Below are 23,752 nucleotides of genomic sequence, written 5' to 3'. Positions count from 1 at the left end.
CGGCTGGTTGCATTATCCTTCATGGCATGTCATCCAGGGGCTATTTTCCAACAAGATTATGCCAGGCCACATACCGCTCGCATATCTCTGGACTGTCTCCATGTGGTTGATGCTCTTTCTTGGCCATCCAGGTTGCCAGACCTTTCACCAATCAAGCATGTTTAGGACATAGTAGGCCACCAGATTCGAGCACCACAAAATATCACTGATCTGGAACGACAGCTGATGAATGCCTGGCCAGTGGCGTAGCGAGCATAACTGGCGCCCGGGGCAAAATACCTTTTTCGCGCCCCCTCAAAAAAAAAAAAAAAAAAAAAAAAAAGAACACTTACAGTAATATATTGTATAGAATATCTTCGTAGTAAGAAAATAATGCAAATAAAAATAAAACGCTGAATCTGAGATAAAAAAACATATTAAGAATAATTATTACCTAACTACATTAGCATTGGATTGGGAATTGTGTAACCTCTACAAACCATATATAATCGTTTTTTCGTACAACTTTATGCAGACTGTGAGTGGCAACTGTAAGAAACGAAAATAATCGTAGAATGATGTCGTTTAAAAAAGAACGTTTTTAAAAGGTGAATAATAAATTGTATTTCTTTCAAAATTAGTAGTGTAAAATAATTCTTAAAGCAGAAAAATAATGTTTATGTTTGTGAAAAATTGTATCATTCAAATATTTACCCACGTAAGTTATTATTTTGTTTATATTTTATTTTTATCTTTGAATAATGCGTGCTGAATTTCATTTTGTGACTTGTTTGTAACTGCGCGATTTTTTAGTAGTTAGGTTCTGGCAACAACAAAATACCTAAGTCTATTCTATTCTTTTTACTTCCTTGTACGAAGTAAAAAGGAAGTATTGTAATCGCGAAAAGTTTCAGGCAGCATATTTCAAAGAAAATATCCATTTTGACCGCTATTGAATGCAATTTAACAATGTTTTCGCGTGATATCTGTAAGTAAGGACAGAATAAAAGACTCCTTTCCTCCAAAAAAATTATAAAACTGCTTTAAAATAAATTCTGAAGAGAATTTTTCGTGGCGTCTGTACGAACGTATGTACGTATGTATCTCGCATAACTCAAAAACGAGTAGCCTCAGAAGGTTGAGCCCACCAGCGGCCGAGCGGTAAAGTCGCTGAACACTGGTAGTTCGGTCCGAGGTTCGAATCCCGCGAACGGGCTGGCTGCATGGGCGTTTTCGTGGTTTTCCCCATGTGTAACGTGTATACGAGGCAGTTTCCCTTAGAAAGTCCTCCACGAAAGGCATCCCTCCCCTTAGGCAGATAGCCCTCGAGGCTTTGCCATAATCACACATACACCAGAAGGTTGAAATTTTGTATATAGGACTGCTATAACATGTAAATGTGCACCTCGTATTTTGGTTGCAATCGGCCGCACCAAACGTATATAAATATATTTATAGATATATCCACTTTGTTACCCGCCTCAGTGATCTCAGTTTCTTTACTCTTATATGTTTGTAAATTGTACATTTTTTTTTTTTTTTTTTTTTTTTTTTTGCTTTAAAAATGATTGAATTATGTTGTTTTTATCTTCCGGTTAAGGTTTTTATGCCTTTAGTAAATCTGTATGCAATATTTTTAGAATTATCAACAATTTTAAAGTTGTTTAAGTGCCGCTAAGCCTTTTTTTTTTTTTTTTTTTTTTTTTTTTTTTTTTTTTTTTTAATAGCGGCCATTGATTATTTACATTTGAAACAGCAGACTGTTGCCCATCTATAGAAACTTAGCTTCGCAACAACAAAGATATCGCCTTCATTTATTATTGCAAATTAAATCTTGCTTAATCCTTTCCGAAATTTTTTCGAGGAAATAAGTGTTTAAGATTTACTTCGTAATTTTTAATATAGATATTTTGAGTTTTTATCTATTTTTGCCTTCTCGCGAAGCGAGAACTGAATTAATTGAATGAGAAATACTCAATCGTCTGTGAAAAACATTTTTGTTTTGTTTGCTTAATTTCTTTTATACATCATCCTAGCTTTATTATAGTATTTGAATAGAGCATGTGGCAACGATTAGATAATTCTATTTTTTAAATGATATAAATTTTGTGCATTATGAGTTATAATATGAATGAAACAAAATACTGTTATGTGAATCTAGCGCCAGAGTGTCCCTATGGTAAACAAATACTAGAGTGAATTTTAAAGAATGCATTTATTCTATTGCGGTTTATGCGCTGTAGGCGAAGTAGATTTAATTCAATCCAATAAGTTTAAATGAAATGCAAGAAAAAATGCGCATAATTTAATATTCCGTACAAGAAAGTCATGTGGTGTGCACATCAGAATTTTTTAATTTTAAGAATAATTTTTTTATGCTCTGTTCTTAAGTTGTAAGAAGAAAATGCATCTTTTTGTGATATTTAACGATGCACATATTGAGTTTCGATGTGCTTACGTCTAATAAATGTGTTTTATTAAACAACTTGAGTCTTTAATGAATCGTTATTGACTTTGGAGTATTTTTGAGAGGCAACTATTTGTCAATGATGTAGCAAACCGCTACAAATATATCTGTGCCGGCGAAAAAAGCAGATATACGATGATCTAGAATTATTAAACGTTATTATTTATTCTACATATAACTGTTTTTAAAAAAGTACAATTTTAAACAATTAAAAGTTTTATATGTATTATAGATAAGTTGATATATTTATTAATAATATAATATTATATACAATGAGAATATAATATTACTAAAGAGAATATAATACTACTGAGAATATAATATTACTAATTAATTGTAATTTAAAAATTATTAATTTTAAATATATTTTCCAGAAATCAATCAAACTAAAAACTGAAATTTTCCGGAAAATCTTGTTTGGAGACCATTTGGCGCCCCTCTGCGAGCGGCGCCCGGGGCATCATACACCCCCTTGCCCCCCCTTCGCTACGCCACTGTGCCTGGCAGAATGTGTCGCAGGATGACATTAGAAACCTCTACCACTCCTTGCCTCGACAAATTCAAGCACGCATTACCGCCAGGGGCGGTTCGACCAACTACTAATTTGAACACTCACTGAGTGATTGTGAGCTGGGACCTTGAATTTTTAATCATTTTATTACCTGTATATGAGCTATACACATATTCAATTTCATCAAAAACAACCACTTCCTTTATTGTGCTTCGATTTGTTTTGCAAAAGAGTGTAACTCGTTGTGGTGTTGGATATGTTATTGTACTCATAAATATTGGTGACATGGGCAATAGAGATAGCTATAAAAGGGTAATTTGTAGTTCCACTTTTATTTTGTTTATATGCATTGGTAATAATTATAGCTCCTTTTTTTGTAAAATTTTGTTGAATTTCAGAAGCAGTGTGATAGAATGAATAGCTGACAATGGTTAGGGGTAGAATTGTTGATAGATTTGATAAATCACAGGTACCATAATTTCCGGAAGAAAGGCCGCATCAGCGTAAACGCCGCACTCGAGAAAAATGGCGGGAAGAAAATTAAAATTACACAGAAACGCCGCAATAGATTAAATTGCGCGTGACATCGTCGTGGGCCGTATAGATTCAAAAACTCAACCCAAGTCCTGATATATGACATACCAGTTAAAAAAAATGCATGAAATGAAACCATAACTCAAAAATAAATTAAAGGTAAGAAATGTATAGCTTCTGTGCCGTTTAGAGGCATTTTAAAAAATTTTCCGCTCCCTAATTAAAAACTATTCAACAAGTACTTGTACCCTAACTGATGGGATCTGTATTTGGCAGAATGCCAAGAAAAATCCATTCATGCTGAAGGGGAAATACGTCAGAGTTCGTTATTGCGAGGCAGGTGGAGTCGTGTCCGCCTTTGCAGAAAAGGCAGGGGTGGGGAGAGGTTGGGTCCTGGAAGATTCATCGAATGGCAGAGGAGAGAGACTATTCAAACTGATGAGAATGTTGATTTGAAAGGGGAAGAATGTTATTGTTTCGGAGATCTCGTTTAGGGTGAATAAGGCATGTAGGTCCGTTCAAGGGAAAGAACGTAAACAAAATAACGTTCGCAAAAAGCAACTGAGTGGTCTTTTTTGTGGGAACAGCACCAATCTATGCACAATGACAAGGCCATCCAAACTATGTACAATGACCAGCATAGGAAATATTTTATTTTTGGTGCACCTAAACGCCGCACCCGCTGAAAATTTATGTTTTAAACACGTAAACGCCGCGGCGTTTCTTCCGGAAATTACGGTAATTTAAATGAAGAAAAACTAGTTTTTCTAAGATGTTGATAAATTAGGTAAATGCAGATACATGTTGTTTTAATGTGAATGATTTTCTGCTCAAAGAATTATTGGTATTTGCGATGAAGCTTTTCAGCGTGGTTAATCTGAGCACACTAGATTTCATTTATTCCTTTACCCTTTTTATAAATATATCATAAAGATAATCATTTATAGTATAAAATATGCATATACAAGGTACAGTATTACAATATACTCATAAAATGCAGGAATGTAGCATACTTGGTTGTAATGTCATATACATACAGTTCGATTACAATATAATTGATATGTAAATAATAAGCAGTTAAAGTTAAATAAGATGTAAAGAGATTAAATAAGTTAATGACAACCATAGGGAAAAATAGATAAAAATACACTTGGATTTTCGATTTGAATTATAATTTCGTTCCAAAACTTAGAACTGCCGTCTTTGGATTCCAGTTGAATTAAGTCTTGATCTCTCCACTTCCTCTGTAATTTCAATTTCAGGGGTGTTTTTGCTGCAGTTGTCAGTGCGGGGTTAAGTTAGATGTATCATAACCATGGGAGTAAAAGGTAAATGGAGCAGCTACCAGCAACCCTCGTAGTAGGACTAGTTGAATCCTCAACACTGATAAGCTTTCCTGTCTCGCTATTTTAATGGACCCAGTTAAACTACTGTTTACATATAACTCTGTGCATTTCCCACTGTTTTAAACATGGTTATAATAATTGTTTTGCAAGTAAACCGAAGATTTTTTGTCACACTATTAAAATGCTTTTTAAACTTATCACAGTTAAATTTTAGGACCATTAGCAATTTTCAATAAGCTGTTAATGAACGCCTTTAAGTAGCAATGATAGGCATGGGGATGCAATTTCAAAGCAATTAGTTTCTGTCCTACTAAAATGTAGATGGATAATTTAAGTGCCATCGAAATTTTTGAAGATATAACATCATCAATTCTTATGCAAATATGAATTCTCAACTGTGTACAGATATAACTAATAAAGAATACCTTAATAATAAAAAAGAATGAAATTCGTAGTACTTTTTGGAAATCATTCAACTGGCGAATAAGTAGAAGCAGAAGTTGAAGGAAATAATGGAATTGACTTCTGGATAAAATAATAAACTCTTAAAATTATTTTCTGTATATAATGAAGAAAACAATAAATTTTTCTATGAACACATGCAGCACTGATTTATAACAAGAATCTGAATTTTGTCGGTAATTAAAAAAAAAAAAAAAAAAAAATTTGTTTATCAAGATAAGTTATATAATGTCTTATCCCCCTACATTTAAATTCTTATCTTATAAATAAACATCATTCGTACTATGAAGGATTATGAGGACTTTTGCATTGTGCATGTGCCATGCATTTTGGCAATAATAGTGTAATAATATGTGCTTAATTATTCTTGTTTATGCACACATACACAGAGATGGTGCTATCCTTGGGTCTCGGCTTGTGGTTGACTCCTCTTTCACTCTCTCACAGGTGCCAAAAAGTGTGGAGGTGTATAATGGAAAAGTACTGAGTTATGAAATACATTAAACAAAAAATACAAGATAGGTTTTTGATATCAAAAGCAGTTATTTAAAGTTACATCCTAGACTTTTAAGGGGAGATAGGCTATGGAAGTTATATAATATAATGAAATTATTTAATGCTTCCTTCATTATCTTCTTTGTGATATGCATAGAAATGCATACAATCCTGGAGAACAGAAAGCCTTTGTCTTGTTATAATTGAAAAAATTAATTATAATATTTCATGGATTTTATTCATGTTACTTACAATACTGATGTACTCTATTCTTAAAGTTAACTGAGATCTTTTCAAATTCAATTTGATTAAAAATACATTAAATAAACCAAATTAATTAATTAAGATTAAAATTTTGTAAAAATATCATTTAAAATTTTAACAAAATCAGGGCATTCCTATGATATGTAAAGAATATTTTTATTATTAACTTTCTTTCTTCAGTGTTAATTAATAATCTGTAAAGTTCCTTTATGTTAATTAACCAGTTATTGTATATTTTGGGTCTTTACAGTTACCTCTCCCTTCTGTTTTCCTGCCAGAATGGAAATTAGTTCGTGTGTAGTGGGGTTTTTAAACTGTAAGGCAGAGGGTGTTTTGCCTTTCGAGGACACGTTGCTAAATTGCTGCTAGCTTAGATAAGATATGTAATCTTTGGTTTTGCATTATAATTGCCGATAGTTGAATAATCAAGCCACATGTGGTTAGCCAAGTTGTAAGCACCAGGTGTGCCTTCTGCTGTCTGAGTTTAAAAACAAAGGGTCTTTTACACCCTTCTGAAGTTTCAGTTGTTATTTTAGACTTAGCGAAAATTCGCTGCCAGTCGTAAGTTTAGTTACAGTTTATAATTGCAAAGAAGATGGTTAAATTTGATAACACGTAAGAATTTTTCTCCTTTAAGTGGAACTAATTTGTTAAATTTATGTCCTTTTTGGGGGGAGGGAAGGGGAATCTAACTTATCCGATAGATCTTTACACCAATATTTGCTTCTTATCCTGAGATAATATTTGCTTATTTCTCTAATTAAATGCACAATAGAGTTTTCAGTCAGATCTTGATCTAATGTTTATAACATAAAAGAAAGCAAAAACAATTCAAATGGAAAGGAAAATATAAATTACTTTATACAGGGTTTCCCCGGGAAGTAGTAAGACTGATTTTTCCTCTGCCGAAACGTGGCGAAGGAGGGGGATGTTACTGCACTGGTTGGATTATGACGACCAGTCGCTAGTCGTCTCCAAGCCTTCTCGGAGTGTATATCGAGTTTAAGATGAATCCCTTTCATGGTGCCTTGTCATCTCCACAATGAATCGTTTGTTAGAGCAGCCTTAGGCGGCGAAGTTTTACGTCAAACTTGGAAAAACTGCGAGTGTGGTCAATGACATGATCAAGACTGCTTATGGGAGTGATGCCATGGGTCGATTAAGTGTTTTTGAGTGGCACAAGTTGTTTCGGGATGGAAGAGAGCAAGTTGAAAATGAGCAACGGTCAGGACGCCTTTCAACGGCAAAAATGACAAAAACTTGAAAGTGCGAATTTACACAGACTCAATTGCAGGCCATCCAGGGCGGCCGCCGCAATAGACATTCCATTGTCAGGGACACACTAAAATTATTATTTTCGATTCCTGAAAAGTTCATACGGGGATTAAAGGAAATGAAGCAGCAGATGCGAAAGGCGCAGCTAATGAACCCCACGTGAGTGACATTAATGTTCCCCTTCCGTACTCGCAGAAGACTGTATAATTTCCAACCAAAAGTTAACCATAATTTAACTAGCAGCTCTTCGCACCTCACATAGTACCTGACAGGGCATGGCCATGTATGTTCTATGTTCACAGATTCAGATTTCGCCTAAGAGACAGCGACCAATGTATTTGTGGCAGTACTGGTGACCCAGATCACTATCTGTTTGATTGCCCGCACACAGGGAATTCACATTAAAAAAGACTAGCTGCAATCAATATGCCGGTATGGTTCAAGAACACAATTAAGAATAAACATGCATTCAGCCGTATTAGAGACTGCACTACCGTTGGTAAAAGCATTGCGGTAAAAGTGACTTCTTTCTTTGGAAACCGTGCCGTCAGCAGTCCGCGCTGTACATATATTAATTTACTTAATGTCTTGTGTTTTTTTAATAATTTTAATATTATGATTAATCCAGAACTCAGTTAATGTATTCCACAATTTGTAATGTATTTGTTTATTTTTACATCTGTACCTGAGTCTATACTATATCCTTAATATATCTGTATACCTAATATGTACCATAATAGTGAAAAGTGTTCCTCTTAGTCTCAGCAGTCCTCACCATGCACCTTCTTTCCATGTTCTGGTCGTTCTTTCAATGTTCCTGGTTTAGCGTGACCAGTTCCCGAAGGACACAGCACTAAGCTCTAAATGTAATCAATACCCGGAGTACACAGTACTAAGCTCTTTATTGATATTTATTTATGTATTTATTTTTAATTCCATCGACGGGATCCAACAGGCTGAAAAGCGCCTAACCCAGGGGGCTAGCTGTTCCAACGATGGCGAAAAGAAGTAAAGTGAGAAATCTTTTGAATTCTGACCACCTCAGAATCAGTAAACGAGTCACCCGCGTCCTTCCAGCAATCGCTGGATCATGGAGGCTGCATCACGACAATGCGCCGAACCACACTGCCTTTGCTGTCATGACCAAACATGGCATCACACAGCTTTCCTAACCACCCTATAGCTCAGTTGTCGCTCCTTAAGACTTCTTCCTCTTCCCCCGACGGAAGAATTGTGAAAGGATGGCACCAGGGCTCGGTCCAGGCCGTAACGAGGGAGGTGGAGAGCATTCCAGTTTTTGCATGCCAGGGATTGGCAGAGCCACTTCAGCGATTGATAGAGTAGCTGGAAACGGTGTGTTGATGCAGAGGGGGCATATTTTGAAAACTATTCAGCCGACTTGTCAAAATTATGAATGAATTAAAAAAAAAAAAAAAAAGAAATTCAGTTCTACTGCTTTCCGGGCAAACCCTGTACATAAAAATAATGTATCTATAGAAGCTTAAATTTTTGCTTTTTGATGCATCATTTCTTCCTGAACATGCAATAGCAGAACAATAAACCACTTTAACATTTAATTTAACAAATATATTGTCGAAATTATCATCGATGTTCATAACATCCTATTCTGAGAAGGGAGTAGACGAGAGTCGATAAAAGAAGGAGACTAGGGAGGTAAAAACTGAGTCTTTCTCGCTTTTCAGATTTAAGCACGGTGTCTGCTCCATCTACTTCTGAACTCCATGGTCAACTCCCAAGAATAAGTCAGGGAGGAGGAGAATCCCCTTTTTTATCCATGTACGGAGTATTTGTTTTTAATATAATTGAAGTTTTCAAGATGCCATGGATAGTGACTTGCTTTCCATATTGTCCTATATTGTACCTGAAATCATTCTAAATTAATTTAGTAACTAACTGTTTGGAAAGTTATACCTAGAGAAAATCACAGGTAGAGCTGTATTCAGGTTCCAGCCATTCCACATGGCCGAAATCATGACATAAGGGGTGGGATTTTGGGTCGATGATTTTCTTCTGAGCCGGTTCGGAGACTTCTTGGAGAGCAGAAATAATTTCCATCATAGTATTTACCATCTGAAAGATATAAGAATATGAGAAATACATTGGCTTATTGATTAGTTAAGAGAAGGATAATTCTACTTCATAAACCGGTATTTTTTCTACATAAGTACTGAGTTCATTACATTAATACATATGCAAGATAAAACAGGCAAATCGACAACCTTGGCCAATCTACAACATATGCAAGATTGGCCGAATTGAACATATGGAATTGGCCGAATTGAACGACCGTTTTTGGATTATATTTTAAATTAACTATCGCTTCAGTTTAGGTTCTAGCTAAATCTAGGTTTAGAGCTAATTATAAACACTATTAATTTTTTTATCATTCTTTTATTCCCGTACAATAGGGAACGGTAACTATATGTGTTCATGTATACGTTAGTTCTCAAGCTTTGATTTGAAAATATACTACAGCGTTTCAGATTCATAAATCAGTGACTTAATCTCGAAATTTTTAAAAATAGCATTTCTTTAAAATTGCGGATACAGTGTTAAGTGTTACCGTACATTTCTTTTTATATTCGCTTATTATTTATATTTGATGTTATTTGATTAAAAATAATACATAGCGATAACATTTCGTGGTAACATCCTTTTATTAGAAATGTGATTCGACACAAAATTAAAACGAACGCAAAATTGAGGATTAATTCTTTCATAATGAGAGCTCGTCTTCATAACGAGCTTTTTCTCATTCCATTTGGTATAATTCTAAGAATGCATTTAATGCTTATAAATATAATGTGTTGTCCTTAATCACATACCTATTTTAAGTAGCAAATTTCAGATTATCTCATATTTTTTTTACGAAAGTCTGCTCAGAGCTTCGAGTAAAAAATCACTTCCGATTTTTTAATTTTAACCAAAATCTCATTTAATAATCTGTTTTTCCTCATGTATTTGCCCGCTAGTTTTTTTAGGGCTAGGTTCTGAAAATTTTAAAAACATTCGCATAATTTAGTCCTTTTTCGATTGTACATAGTGTTTGCGTCTAAGGGATAGTTTTATTGGTAAATTGATTATTTTTATTTTTATTCATTTTATCCAATTTGTTTTCCCTAATATTTATGATTTAAAACGTATTATTGTGCAGATTCGTCGTTAAGCTACCCGGAAATGACAGGTGTTCTCTCACTTAAGAAGCATTCCAAAAATGTGATTTCACCTTACTTCTGTTAGTTACGTTTCAGCTCGTTATAGGCTTATCTACTACTGATATGTTCGAGCTTTTAAAATCCAGGTCATTTGTTCGCCTCTCTTCTCCGACGTTCCTATTAGGAACTGCGGTAATGACTCATTCATATGAGGTGACTCTGGAGTTGTATAAGATAAGCGCGACGTGTCCGGCTCAGTTATTGTCAGTAATCGGCCCTATATCTGTCAGATATCGTAATGTTAATATTACTATGTGTTCTTATTGAATTTCTTTAAAAGAAATAATATTGTGATAGTTATCAGTAGTTTATCCATGATGACTATTTTTCATTTGTTATTTTCATCCTGTAGCTACGTTCTTTGGGAATTACGCACAATTTTTTTTATTGATTTTCTAGCGATATAGTTAGTTAAAAAGAGGGAGAAAATATGCAAGGAAACACGGTATGTTGTTCCATGCTTTAATGCTTAATGGCTATACTTATGTAGTCAATAAATGGCTTTAATAAGCTATATTCAGCTGGTCCCTAAGGAACATCAGAATAGAAACATTCAAATAAATCCCATGTAGGGAATGAGAAAAAAAGGTAAGGGTTGTTGTTCCCATTGATATAAAAGTCTTAAATAAGTAAAAGTTTTGTATTATATTTTAATATAGTTTTTAATTAAGAACTGTTATGAGCTTCCTGTAAAGTGCCACTTCCAGTTGCCCAGTTTTATTCAAAATCTAATGAACTCTTTTCACGAATGTAGAAAGCTTAAATATGGAAAATGGAAATTTGTGAAAGTTTCACACAAAATTTATCGAGGACGAAATAATCGTCATATACATACATTTAAACAGACACGTAGGTAGGCAGACATCATTTTAAAAATAGTAAGAACTTACTGAAGGGCACCTGATTCTTGCTTATTTACCGAAAACTCTCTACCGAATTTTTGAACGGAAAACATTACCTCCCTTACGTATGTATATAGAGGAGATATAAAACTTCTTGTCTTCTGATAATATAATGAAAAGGCGTGGATTACTTTAATACCATTGACAACGGTGTTCTACCCCTTAAGTGTAAAGTTACTTCAAAAGGGACCAGTTTTCATTAAAAGTTTAATTGACGGCTAGATAATACGCCTAGCCATTTTCAGTCCATTGGAATGAAAAATGAGAATATTCAGGTGGTTGTTTTGCTACCAAAATGACCACATTCCTTCAGCCACTTGATCAGGATTTTATTATGTGTGTAAAAGTATCATATACTCGCCAAGTCTTCAAGATGATTCGAACAGACATTCAAGCTGCTCCTAACCTTCAGGTAAGAGACTGATGCAAATCCTTCGCTGTCGCCGACGCAGTAACTTTCATGAAAGCAGCAGTGGGCAAATTAAAGCCATTGCCAATGCATGTTGGAAGAATTTGTAGAGTGAAGTCGTCCACAGTGGCGACTCGTAATAAGCACTGTGGAACTGCAGCACCCCGTATTTCCACTTATTATTATTTTTAATATTTAATATAATGTGCCTTTTATACTTTAACTCTTTCTTTATACTTCTACAATATTTAATCCTTAAGCTTAATGTCAGTAGCCATCCCCCAGTTTATGAAGGTATGAAAGTCTTTGTATGGAACTGCTCGCTTTACAGTTCAGCGGCGCCGTGTTTGGCTGTTCTGCGCATGCGCACTCAGAAAACAGCACACAAGCCAGAGAGAGCAAAGAGCACTGTCGCTCTTGCAGTGCCGAATCTGGCGTGCCGTTGGGAGGTGTTTTTTTTTTCACTCCGCATGGGCTGTGTTTAAAAACCATACGCCATATTCTTGATTAGATTATTTTCCAGCAATTCTATTTGATTCGTTTTGTCGATTCTTTTATTTTACAAAAAATTTTAACCATGTCCTTGCATTCTCAAGTAATAAATTCTGCGACTGTAAGTGAACTTCGAGAGCTTTCGTTTTCACAGCTGTCTCTACATGAAAAAGTTACAATTAAGAAAAGAGGTCGTTCAGCACCTGATATTCTAATATGTCAGACAGGTATAAGCAATAATAAGAAATATATTCGTAGTTTCAATTCTGAATGGTACCAACGGAAAAGTTTGCTTTGCGGTTGTGAACTAAAAAATGCTCTGTTTTGCTTCCCGTGCTTGCTGTTTGGAGTTGGACAAAAGAGGGTTTCAGAAATATAAACAAAATGAAAGAAAAAACTGAAAAGCATGAGAAGTCAAAGAAGCACGTTGATAATGTAGTTTCACTGTCACTTTTAGGAACCGTTAGCATTAAGGAGAAACTTAGTGAGGGATACAGACTTTCAGTCAATAAGCATAACATAAAGGTTAAAAAGAACGGTGAAATTTTGTTCAAAATAATAGACTGCATTTTCTTTTGCGGAAACTTTGAAACTCCCTTACGTGGACATGATGAAAAAGACGATTCAGTAAATCCAGGGGTATTTAGAGGATTAGTAAATTTTGCATCTAAATTAGATTCAGATTTGAAGAATCACTTAGAAACTAGTGCAGTCTTCAAAGGTGTTTCGAAGACCATTCAGAATGAGATACTTGACTGCCTGTTTCAAATATACCATGAGGAGATAAGGACGGAAATTAGAAAAGCTTCTTTTGTAGCTTTAATGGTTGATGACACAACAGATGTTTCGGAACGCACTCAGATGGTCCTTGTTCTACGATATGTATTGAATGGAGAATTATTTGAGCATTTCTGGGGATTCTTTTTTCCAGAAAATCAAACTGCAGATGGCATATCAAAATGCATTTTAGAACAATTGTACATAATCCTTCAGGGAAATGAACAAAAATTGATAGTTCAGACATTTGATGGTGCAAATGTCATGAAAGGAAAAAAAACAGGAGTTCAAGCAAAAATAAAAGCAGTTTATACTAATGTACATTTTATTCACTGTTATGCACATCAACTTAATTTAATAATGAAAAATGCAGCAAGTATTTCACGAAACGCGAAAATATTTTTTTCTAATATTCTGGCTATTCCAACATTCTTCTCAAGATCACCGCAACGTGTGTCCATTCTAAAGAAGCATATGAACGTTAGCATTCCACGTCCTTCCTCCGCAAGGTGGAACTTCAACATACGGACCATAAACAGAGTTCATGAAAATTTGCAACCTTTTAAAAAATTGCCTTACTGAAATTCAGTCAACATCAAATGCAGATCAAACTATTGCAGAAGCAACAGGAATTTTAAAATATCTAAATGATGATAATTTCAAGTTTTGGTTAGAGCTTTTTTATCAGATTATGCCTCATGCTGAAATAATATACAAGCAAATGCAATCCAGAGAAATTAGTGTGTTTAGAGTTAATGAATATGTAACAAATTTAAAAACTGCTATTTTAAAATTAAGACATTCAAAGTACTGTGAGAATTCTTCAAAGACACTGATGGCAGAAGCGAAGGAAATATGTGACTTTATACGTATAGATATAATGGACCGATATGCTTCCACTAAACACTTATCAACTGCTAAATTGTTCAACAAGAAATGCTTCGCTAGTTTTAGGAATACACATCCTACAGAAGAAATGGTACCGATCACTGAAGCATATCCAATGATTGACAAAGAAAAACTTGAAAGTAAACTAAAGATATTCTATCGTAGGTCTGATATTCATGAGTAGTGCAAATTAATTGAACTACTGAAATTTATCTTGGAAAATAATCTAGACGATGTTCTTAGTGAAATTACAAAATTAATAAAAATTCTCTTGACAGTTTCCATGACTACATGAGAGGCAGAACATTGCTTTTCAACATTGAAAAGAATGAAAACCTTTCTAAGAAGTACTATGAACTCGGAAATAGTAAATGCGCTTGCAGTGCTTTCAATAGAGAAAAATTTCCTCAGTTGTCATCCAGAGATCAAGGAGAAAATTATTGATCTTTTCGCGCAAATTAAAACAAGAAGAATGGATTTCATTTTTAAATGAATAAATAACGATTAAACTGTAACAATTTAGGTTAAAGTAAATAAGAAATGTTTAATTTTGTTCTTGTAAGATTTCATGAAGTTTCAAAATAAATTTTCTTTTTATACAGGTTTGTTTGCTTTTACACAATTTTAAAACAAAGGTTAAAATTTTTTGGAACAGCACACCTACTAATTTTAGCTACGAGCCGCCACTGGTCGTCCATGATTTCAAACGCGTCACTGGCTTCGATAAAGAAATAAATATAACAGTACAAACGTACAAACAGCAAGAAAATCTGGTAACGATGATTTGTCAACAAATAGAGGAAAAGTTAAAGAACATATTGAAAGTATATTACCAGGAGGAATTGATGAATGAGGAGTTAAAAGACTTGGCCAGCTCACATGCAGAGGAAGGTGGTGATGATGAAGAAGGAACTGCAGTAGAATAAGCAGTTTGGACACTAGAAAAATTTGGAGAAATATTTCGAATGGCCTAAAGTTTAAAAAAAAGGAATGACTTATAATCCTATGATGAAGCGTAGCATTAAAGTTTCGAGTAGAAATAACAGAAGCTTTGCACCTCTTCAGCAAACATTAAACGAACTGAAAAAGCAGAAACAACAGAAGACTTTCAATCATTTTTCAATAGCTTCTAAAGATGATCCGGGTGATCCTTATTCTATTTTCTCAAGTGGATAATCATCAGAGTTTACAAGCACCTTATCATCACAATATTTCTACACACAGTTATCCTACTTCCTTCCGCCATCCTAGATATTGTGCTGTTATCACATATTTAGAATTACCGTTATCATTGTCAGTGATCATTGCAACAGCAAGAAAAATATGGATATCGCTGCGTATCATAAAAAACTAGTATCCTTTTTCTAGAAGTGAAATTGTATATCATTTACAGATATGCACACATAATTTTCACTGTAAATTTGCCAGTCATAATTTTTATTTTATTATTTTATTTCATTGGAGAAAGCATTTTATTCCTAACATCCCTTGAAACAGTTCATGATACTGCACTTAATTTAAGACTCATCTTTTACGGAAGAGCTAAAATTTTTCATTAATTCTCTTTCATTTAATGTATTTGAGGGAGGAAAATATTATACTGTAATGAGGAGGAAACTTTACATTATTGTATTAACAACATATTATGTGAATTGATAATACAGTCAAAAGTCGTTAATTTGAACACCCATAATCCGGAATGATCTATAATCCGGACCTCAAAGCTACAAACTTTCTGCGCATGCGTGGCGTTAACGCATGCACATAGGCGTTTACGTGTGCGCGTAAGACCTTTACGGCTGCGAATATGCGAGTGCGCGTGCGCATAAAACGTTTACGCATGCGCGTTTAATGTATAACGGACGGTATAAGCTAAGCTAAAATTATGTAATTCAGTTAAGTTGCAGATTGCGTTGTTCCTTAATCTTCGAAATGGATCCGGCTTATTATTTTTTGCAGACTGTTAGAGCAATTTTATAAAAGTAAGCTTGAACTTTCGATTATATCAAATAGAATTTCCGATATATATTTGCTAATATGTAAAGGATCTAAAGCGAAAGTATGCTTCGAAATCCGAAATCTGTTTATCAATTTCACGCTGCTCGGCGGGGGGAACGCCGCGGTGCGCAATGAATTGGAAGTTGATCTGTCAGCACTATCCTTATCTTCAGGGCAGATGTTTTTATTTTATTTGGCTTATAATTCCTTACTAAATGTAGTATTTCATCTCGATGTACTCCGTCTTTGATATGATTTAAAACAAGTTTCTCGTCGTCATAATTCGCTTCCGATAGTGAAGAAAGTGACAGAGGTTATTGAAAACGAAAAAATTTCGATTGACAAATTAGTCGGTGTTCTCGACACAGCAATTATAGGACTTGAACAGCGGAACTTTGTAACTAAACAAGAAATTATGTCTGTTTAATAGAATTAAAGAGAAAGTATTATCACATGAAACGAAACAACTTCCATTGAAAGAAATGTTTAATAAAGTAAACAAATAAATATTAAGCTTTTTCTTTTTGTAAATTTTGATACCCTTTAGATCATAATTGTTCTTTATTTCATAAATTACGGTTTCATATTTTTAATTTTGTAATTTTTGCGTGCCATCTTACCAGATTTAAACTGATGATCTATAATCCGGAAAAATCGATAATCCGGAATCGCCGAAGTCCCGACGAGTCCAGATTAACGACTTTTGACTGTAGTGCACAGTATATTTTACAGAGGATGTTTATACACTTCTAGAACGATTTAGGGGCCTTTTAATTAATGTTTAAAGCTTAAAGTATATTTTTTTAAATGTTCAATCTGATAGCCGTTTTTCTGAACTGTAAATCTGCATTGTGGTTTCCATGATAGGAGGGTTTTCTTAAATTTTCCAGGGGTATTGACTACAATTACTCTCCACTACTTTTCAGAGTCCATCAAGCGTGTTGGATTTGCACTTAGAAAAATCTATTTTCAAGGAACCAATGCCACAATAGTCCATAGGAAATACGTCAGGGGACTTCGCAGGAGTGCACTGCAATGCAGTTGTACTTTTCGAAGTGTGACTCTTTTTTTAATGAAGTTTCACTCTTTGAAAGTCAATGGGATAAAGAAATGGAATTTCTTCTGTAAATATCAGACGTAAAACTTTCTCTTGGTAATGCGTTGAACTGATTTTTAACATTTTTCCTATTCTTCTTATTTTTAATTTCCCATCCTAAGATAATCCTGCGACAGTAATAAATCTTTACTGAAACTTTGTAGAGTTATTAGGTTTTTTTGTAGCAGAAGATTTGAAGAATGTGCGGTGCGCTCGCTGGGACTCGAATCTGGATCTCTCGAATACACACCGATTGTGCTACCGTTACACTACGAAGGGATGATGGAAGGAGGGAGAAAATACCTTATAACTTTCTTTGCATTGACGGAACGAGGTTTTTACAATTTTCTGCTCTTCGATTTTCATAATAAACTGACCTTTTTTTAATTGCAGTCATTTAGGTAAACATATACTTCATCGACCGTCATAATGTATTTCCATTTACCATCTGCTAAATAGTTTTCATACAGAGATCTACAAATTATTCTGAGTGGCAAAAGCTTATGAACATCATGTATTTTAGCTTTTCCAAGTTGCAAGTCTTGGTTTATTATTTTATTTATTTTTGCTACATATCCATTTAAAGACTGCAGTTGATTTCTGCGTCGACAGATTTTCTCTTATTATCCAGTTAACTGTAGAAACATTAGAAATAGTACGTACCATTTTAAGATATTCGTTTCGAGTTTTCTTTGCATGTAGAAGTAATGACTGACGAATTTCCTCTTACCGATTAATAATGTTGCTTTTTTTTTCACTTAGAAATTTGAATACCATGCATTTCATGTTTTTTAATTTTTGAATAGGAATATTTCTCTTCGAGAAGCGCAAAAACATATTCTTCAATCCAGAGCTTGCTTGCATGCGACATTTACCTCTTGTCTTTGAGTTTTAGAATTTTATTTTATTACGAAAATGAAAGTTCGCCTGAAGCACAGGAAAATAAAACAGAGTGTACTTTAATAATTAATTATATTTAACCTTACATAATAACTGAAATCTAGCTTTTTTGTACAATTCCATGAGATAATGCTTTTGCAAAAGGGAACATAATATAAAATAACAAACTAATTATTCAAAAGAATATATATAATTTTGTCGCTACTATGTTGATTATGAAAACAGGGCTGGAAATAGTGAAAAGAAATGCATGACACGTGTTGGCTCATTATTCAAAGATTTATTTCTCATCTTTTATTAGAGAATATCCTACAGAGTTGTAAAAGCTGAGCGATAAAGAGCCGAATCTGTAAGACCAGCTGATAGCTGCAGATGCAGAAGACTTCAGTGTTTCAATTTCTTGAACTTAAATTTTTCAGAAACATTCTCCATCTTTATCAGTAATGTACTTTCTGTTATAAGCACAATCCATTGCATTGAAATTTGAATTTCAAATTTTTGTGGCGGAGAGTTTTAACATTTGAATTAATTATTTGAAGTGTTGAAAAAGTGTTCACAATTAATTTAATGGAATAATTAAAACTAGTTTTCAGACTTATTTTGCATTTGAAGTTGTAAGTTGTTAGTTTAAATACCAATTACTCTAAATTTTGTCATCTTTTCTGAACTCCTCAATTTCCCCTCGCATTTCCTCACAAGGATGCAAATTAAATTAAAATGAAGAAAAGTGTTTAAAAGGGTGAAAAGAGAAAGTTAGTCTGAGTGTGATTTCGCTAGTCTAGCGCACGTTGCTATTCTGTTCTTGCTGCTGTTCCTTTGAGTTGCTGATACGCCTTCTGGCCGTTTAGTTAAAATCTATCGCCTGTGCAAGTTTCTGAGTCAGCCTAAGACTCAAGTAGTCTAATAGGCTGACTCAGCGTTTAAATACCATTTAAGTTTATTGTTAAGTCATTCTGAAGTTCTCACCGCAAGTAGTCGGTATTATTGTGATCCCAAAGTATGTGCATTTTTGTTGAACAGTTTAATTAGATAAAAGGGAAATTAAAACCCTTTCCTCTGTGTGCTATTTCTTCACGCTGTGCGAGAAGTCGTAAATAGTCCATATCTTTTATCTTATCATAATAAGTCTATATCTTTGAATGTTAACAAAAAATCTCACAAAATAGAACACATTCAAAGCGAAATTAAAATGAGAACAATCTAGAAATTTAAGAATTAGCAAAATACAAATAATTTTTATTCTTTATACAAGGATCGAGATTAAAACTATATTTTCCTGGAATGGTATAACTGTTTTGACGACTAACTCAATCACGTTTCTGATATAATTGCACACTCTGCGCAACAGATACGAACCTTCAGTGTTCTAGGGGATTTCTTCGGATAATATTGGTTAAGGCTAAAACAATATAGAAGGTAACTGTCTTTGAACTAAATTTTCCCCAAACATTGCAAGCTTGGGGCTACTGAGCTAACCTACAGAAAACGTCTGAATCACTTAACCTTCAGTCCTCATTTTAACTATGTGGTGCATGTGTAGATTTATATAAACTAACATTTCCGAAACGGAAAATATTCTAAAAGATGCATTCGACGCGATTGAGTCACTCGCAAGAAATTTTTATTTCCGACAAACGTTTAGAAAATTGAATTAAAATTCATATCAAGGCAATCAATTTGAAAAATTCATTGCTTTCCTGCTTTTAATTAATTAGAATTATTTTTCTAAATTTATCTATAATCTTAAAAACTATTTAAAAATAGCAATGGAAAATAGTTTTACCTGAGGATAGACAGCAGCTATATTGTGATATTCACAAGGGTCAGAAGTAATGTTGAACAGACAGGGTGCTTGGGCTGGATTGCACTCTTTTCCCTTTATTGGCTGTTTACCATTGCATTGAAGGACTGCCTCTCTCCTCCATGTATCTGGAGACCGAGGTAACCACAGCTCAGTTCTCTTCAAAATAGTTTCCACAACATTACTATCTTTGAATACCCATTCATCCATAGACGCTGGATTCACATCTTCAAATCCTGTTGGACCGTACCATTCTTCTGCTTTATTAAAAACTGAACCATTAATTAGTTTTAAATTTCCAATTCTTAAAGCTGACATGCCATATATAGTATCCAGAAGATGAAGAAGCTCACGTCGAGGAGATTTACAATTTAGCCGAAGAGCATTCCACATATTTCGACCATCGATAGTACCTAAATCTTTCACATTACCACCTACATAAACAAAAAGCAATATGAATACTTGAATAGAGGTAGCATGCTGCCTATACACAAACACACACGCACACACATGCACACATATAATGTGTATATGTATGCGATGTTGTAGTTTTGGCGGAAGATAAAACCAATTACGTAGCAGTCGTGGTGGGAACAGAACGAACAGATAGCTTGAAACTGCTGCATAGATGGAATGATGGAGTTCCAGACAGAAGTTTCGAATTCAACGCATAATGTATTGATTAATGAAAATTCATTGTCCGTATTTCTTAGGACATATCCTTGATAGATGCAACACTGGGGAGAGTGCTTTAAACGCCCCACAATTTCTATATACGAAGCTTACATTTAAATAATAGAAATATACAGTTAAGTGAGAGACGTGACTTTCTCAGGCATAAACAAGCAGCAAAAGAAGATGCGGAATTGTTGCAATAGTATTTATACGCTTAGAAATTTTTTGTTTGAATGCTGAGCTGCTATTGAGCAAAAGCTTCTGCAATGCAGAGAAATGATGATGCGAAATGATGCAATATGTATTCTTGAAGAGAACTTATACCTAATTAAAATTTAAAATTTAAAAGTCTATACCTGAATTTTTTTTTCTTTTTCGTTTCCTATTTTATATTTTACATATACATATATACATTTGAGCACCGTTTATACGTTTCTCGTTTTTACATCCTTTATATTTATGTGTCGTTTCATCTTGATCCTGATTCAGTGCTATTTATTTTAATAGTAAAACATTTCTTTTATACGTCGGTTTTGCTTAACTTACTGCATGTTTTCACATTTCGCAGGCCCACCATTCAAGTATTTTCGCTAGAAATGGGGACAGGGGATGGAAGTAGAGGCATGAAACATCCGAGTCTGGTACAAAAGTTGAAAACATGCTCATGAATAGAAGGAATACTTAAAAGGAAAAATAGACAAGTTTTATTCTTCTGAACAGGACGCTGTGTTAAGTAAACTATGTGGAGCAGAATTAATTGATACAAAATGCCATGAAAGCGAAACGCACTTTTCGTTAAAGATAAAATACGAGAGAGAAAACATTTCTTTTGCCTGGGATACAGAATAAAAAGACACGTCAGACGACAATTAAAAATTTTTTCTTCAAGAAAAGTTAAAATTTGCTTTAAAATGTTTCTGAAAAATTTTGTTTACTTATTCAAGACGGTAATTCAAATAAAAATATAACATTTTTTCCAGTTTTACGTAACTACAGAAATTTGCATTCTTGTGGTTTCAAAAATATAAATTTGTATTAATATCATTTTTAAAGTATTGATTATGAAGCAATTGTTTTAACGCCTTAAAATTTTAATATTAATTAAATATTTATTAAAAATATTAATTTTAAATTTGTTTGAACATAGTTAATATTTTAAACAAATTAAAAAGTACGATAACAAAATTGTGAAACGATGCTCCACTGTATTATGTGTGTGTTGTATTTGTATATGCTTTTTATGCTTCGAATTGAGGCATAGTTCTGGAAATTATCATTAAGACAGTATGAATGGTATGACTAGAAGAATATTCAACGCATAGTAAAGCAGGGAATCAAATAAATCAAACGAAGGAGATAATTGCAATGGAAAATGTAGTGTAAGAAATTTTGTCTAAAAATGTATTTTAATTGCCTATAAAAGGCGAAAATGCTTCATGATGCATATTTTTGTTTTTGGGATCTGGCAACGCTAATAAAGAAAATCCGTGATGGAATTGAATAAACGTGGGAGCATGAAACCTGATATGTATGCTCTTTGCCTTTTAATTATGCTGTATTTTGAATTTAAAAAAATATTTCTTGAACCGTGATTACATGGAAATTTGAATTTATCGTTTATTATACGGACTATAAGAAACTGAATAAATTTTGCAGAGTAGTAGAACTTAATAAAATTGAGAACTTGGCTGAAAATTAATTTCCTCCCTCACCTTTTTAATATCCTATATTTACGCAATAGATAAAATTGCTTTGTTTCCCATCTAAAAAAAAGAACTAGAATAGTAGATTTCGCACCAAAATGCATCATCATTAACTAAAATTTCTGGCTTAGGTAGGAATTAGTAATTGTTCTTGATAATTAATTGTCCGTTAGTGAGAAAATCGCATGTTACATTGTAAGGATTTAATTTATTCTAATCAATTATTTTTAGGTTTTCTTTCCTTTCCCCCCTGATTTCAGTTTCCTGCCGAAATATAAATTTTTAATGATGTAGATGCAAATCTAAACGTGTTTCGGGAGCAGTATTTAAGCTGCGTTGCATGAGTTTGAAAAGAGTAGTAGCGGAATTAGTTCCGATGTTTATGTTGCGAGTTTGAAATTAGCTTTTTAGTCGGTGTTCGATACCTTTTAAGTTTATACTAATATTTCAGGCTCAGGCTTGGTGTGTGCAGCCAATTTAGTGTTTAATTAAGCTAAGAGCCGTACTTATTCTCCAAAGACAGCGAAAATTCCCGACTTCGTCTTCTTTGTAGTGCCCACGTTGTATGTTACCAAAAAGAACACGTAGACTCCACAACATTTCATGAATACATTGCTTACAAAAACTTTTCATTATATTAAGCGGTATAATAATTTTAAGGGTATTTATTAAATGTAATAAGTAACTGATGCTATATATTTCTTATCGAGAATTTATATTAGTATGAAAACTCGGTTTTATAACAGATATAAAATCTACGAACGCTTAGAATGCAATAGTATATATCTATCTGGAGAGATTATTTGGCAGGAGTTATTCTTTAACGAAATAAATCCAAAATTAATATTTTTAATCAATAAACGATTTTCCGTTAGGCATTAGAAGAGCTTACCAGCAGCCTCGTAAAGCGTAGGTAACCAGTCCGTGACGTGCATAAGTTGATTTGAAGTTCTGGATTCTCTGAGACCTAAGAGTGGGCTCCATAGAACTGCTGGTACTCGAATGCCACCTTCGAAAGCAGTCCTTTTTCTGCCTCGAAGTGGGTAGTTAGAGGCATATCCATTTTTTCTAACAGAAACCTCTCCGCCATTGTCAGATGCGAAAACTATGATACTGTTTTCCAATATGCCTTTCTCATATAAAGCTTTAAATATACTTCCTACTGAATCGTCCAAGGCGGAAACCATAGCTACAGGTCAAAACGAGAACAAGAAAACATTGCAATAGTACAGTTCTTGAAAGGATATTCTAGCTTCATATATTCAGTAACACAAAGAATACATTTAAGTGCTGTGCACGAAAGATTTTTTAAGCAAATTTTATTATTATCAAAATCTTTTAATAATAGTGAAATTCGAAAAGACTTTGTCCAGCAACACGACATGAGACAGCTTTACGGTATTGAAAAATTGTTAAATCTTAAATCCAAAATTTGCTCTTATATTTGGTTTACATTTAATAAATTTAGTCTTGGAATACGTTCTCTTTCAGCATTTTCATATTAAAAAAATTTGCACTGCGCTGTTAGACACCAAATAAAAT

At 33.8% G+C, this 23,752-nt stretch overlaps 1 protein-coding gene across 1 annotated transcript in view; it reads right to left on the bottom strand.

The window, feature by feature from the left end:
* Positions 1 to 4,369: 4,369 nt before the first annotated feature.
* The window catches only part of LOC118194754 (arylsulfatase B-like), a 67,075-nt gene continuing 47,692 nt past the window's right edge, over positions 4,370 to 23,752 (bottom strand). The window contains exons 7-9 of the mRNA XM_085827693.1: positions 23,103 to 23,399; positions 19,815 to 20,266; positions 4,370 to 9,424 (exon numbers count right to left, since the gene is read on the bottom strand). Coding sequence (XP_085683819.1) covers positions 9,266 to 9,424; positions 19,815 to 20,266; positions 23,103 to 23,399 — 908 coding nt within the window. The 3' untranslated portion in view covers positions 4,370 to 9,265. The remainder of the gene's footprint in view (positions 9,425 to 19,814; positions 20,267 to 23,102; positions 23,400 to 23,752) is intronic.

Source organism: Stegodyphus dumicola, chromosome 12, assembly GCF_044657685.1.
Source record: "Stegodyphus dumicola isolate Sdum_Otavi_A_Nest chromosome 12, ASM4465768v1".
Lineage (NCBI taxonomy): Eukaryota > Metazoa > Arthropoda > Arachnida > Araneae > Eresidae > Stegodyphus > Stegodyphus dumicola.
Note: the sequence above shows the minus strand (reverse complement) of the source record. Positions and strands in the feature narration are given on the sequence as shown.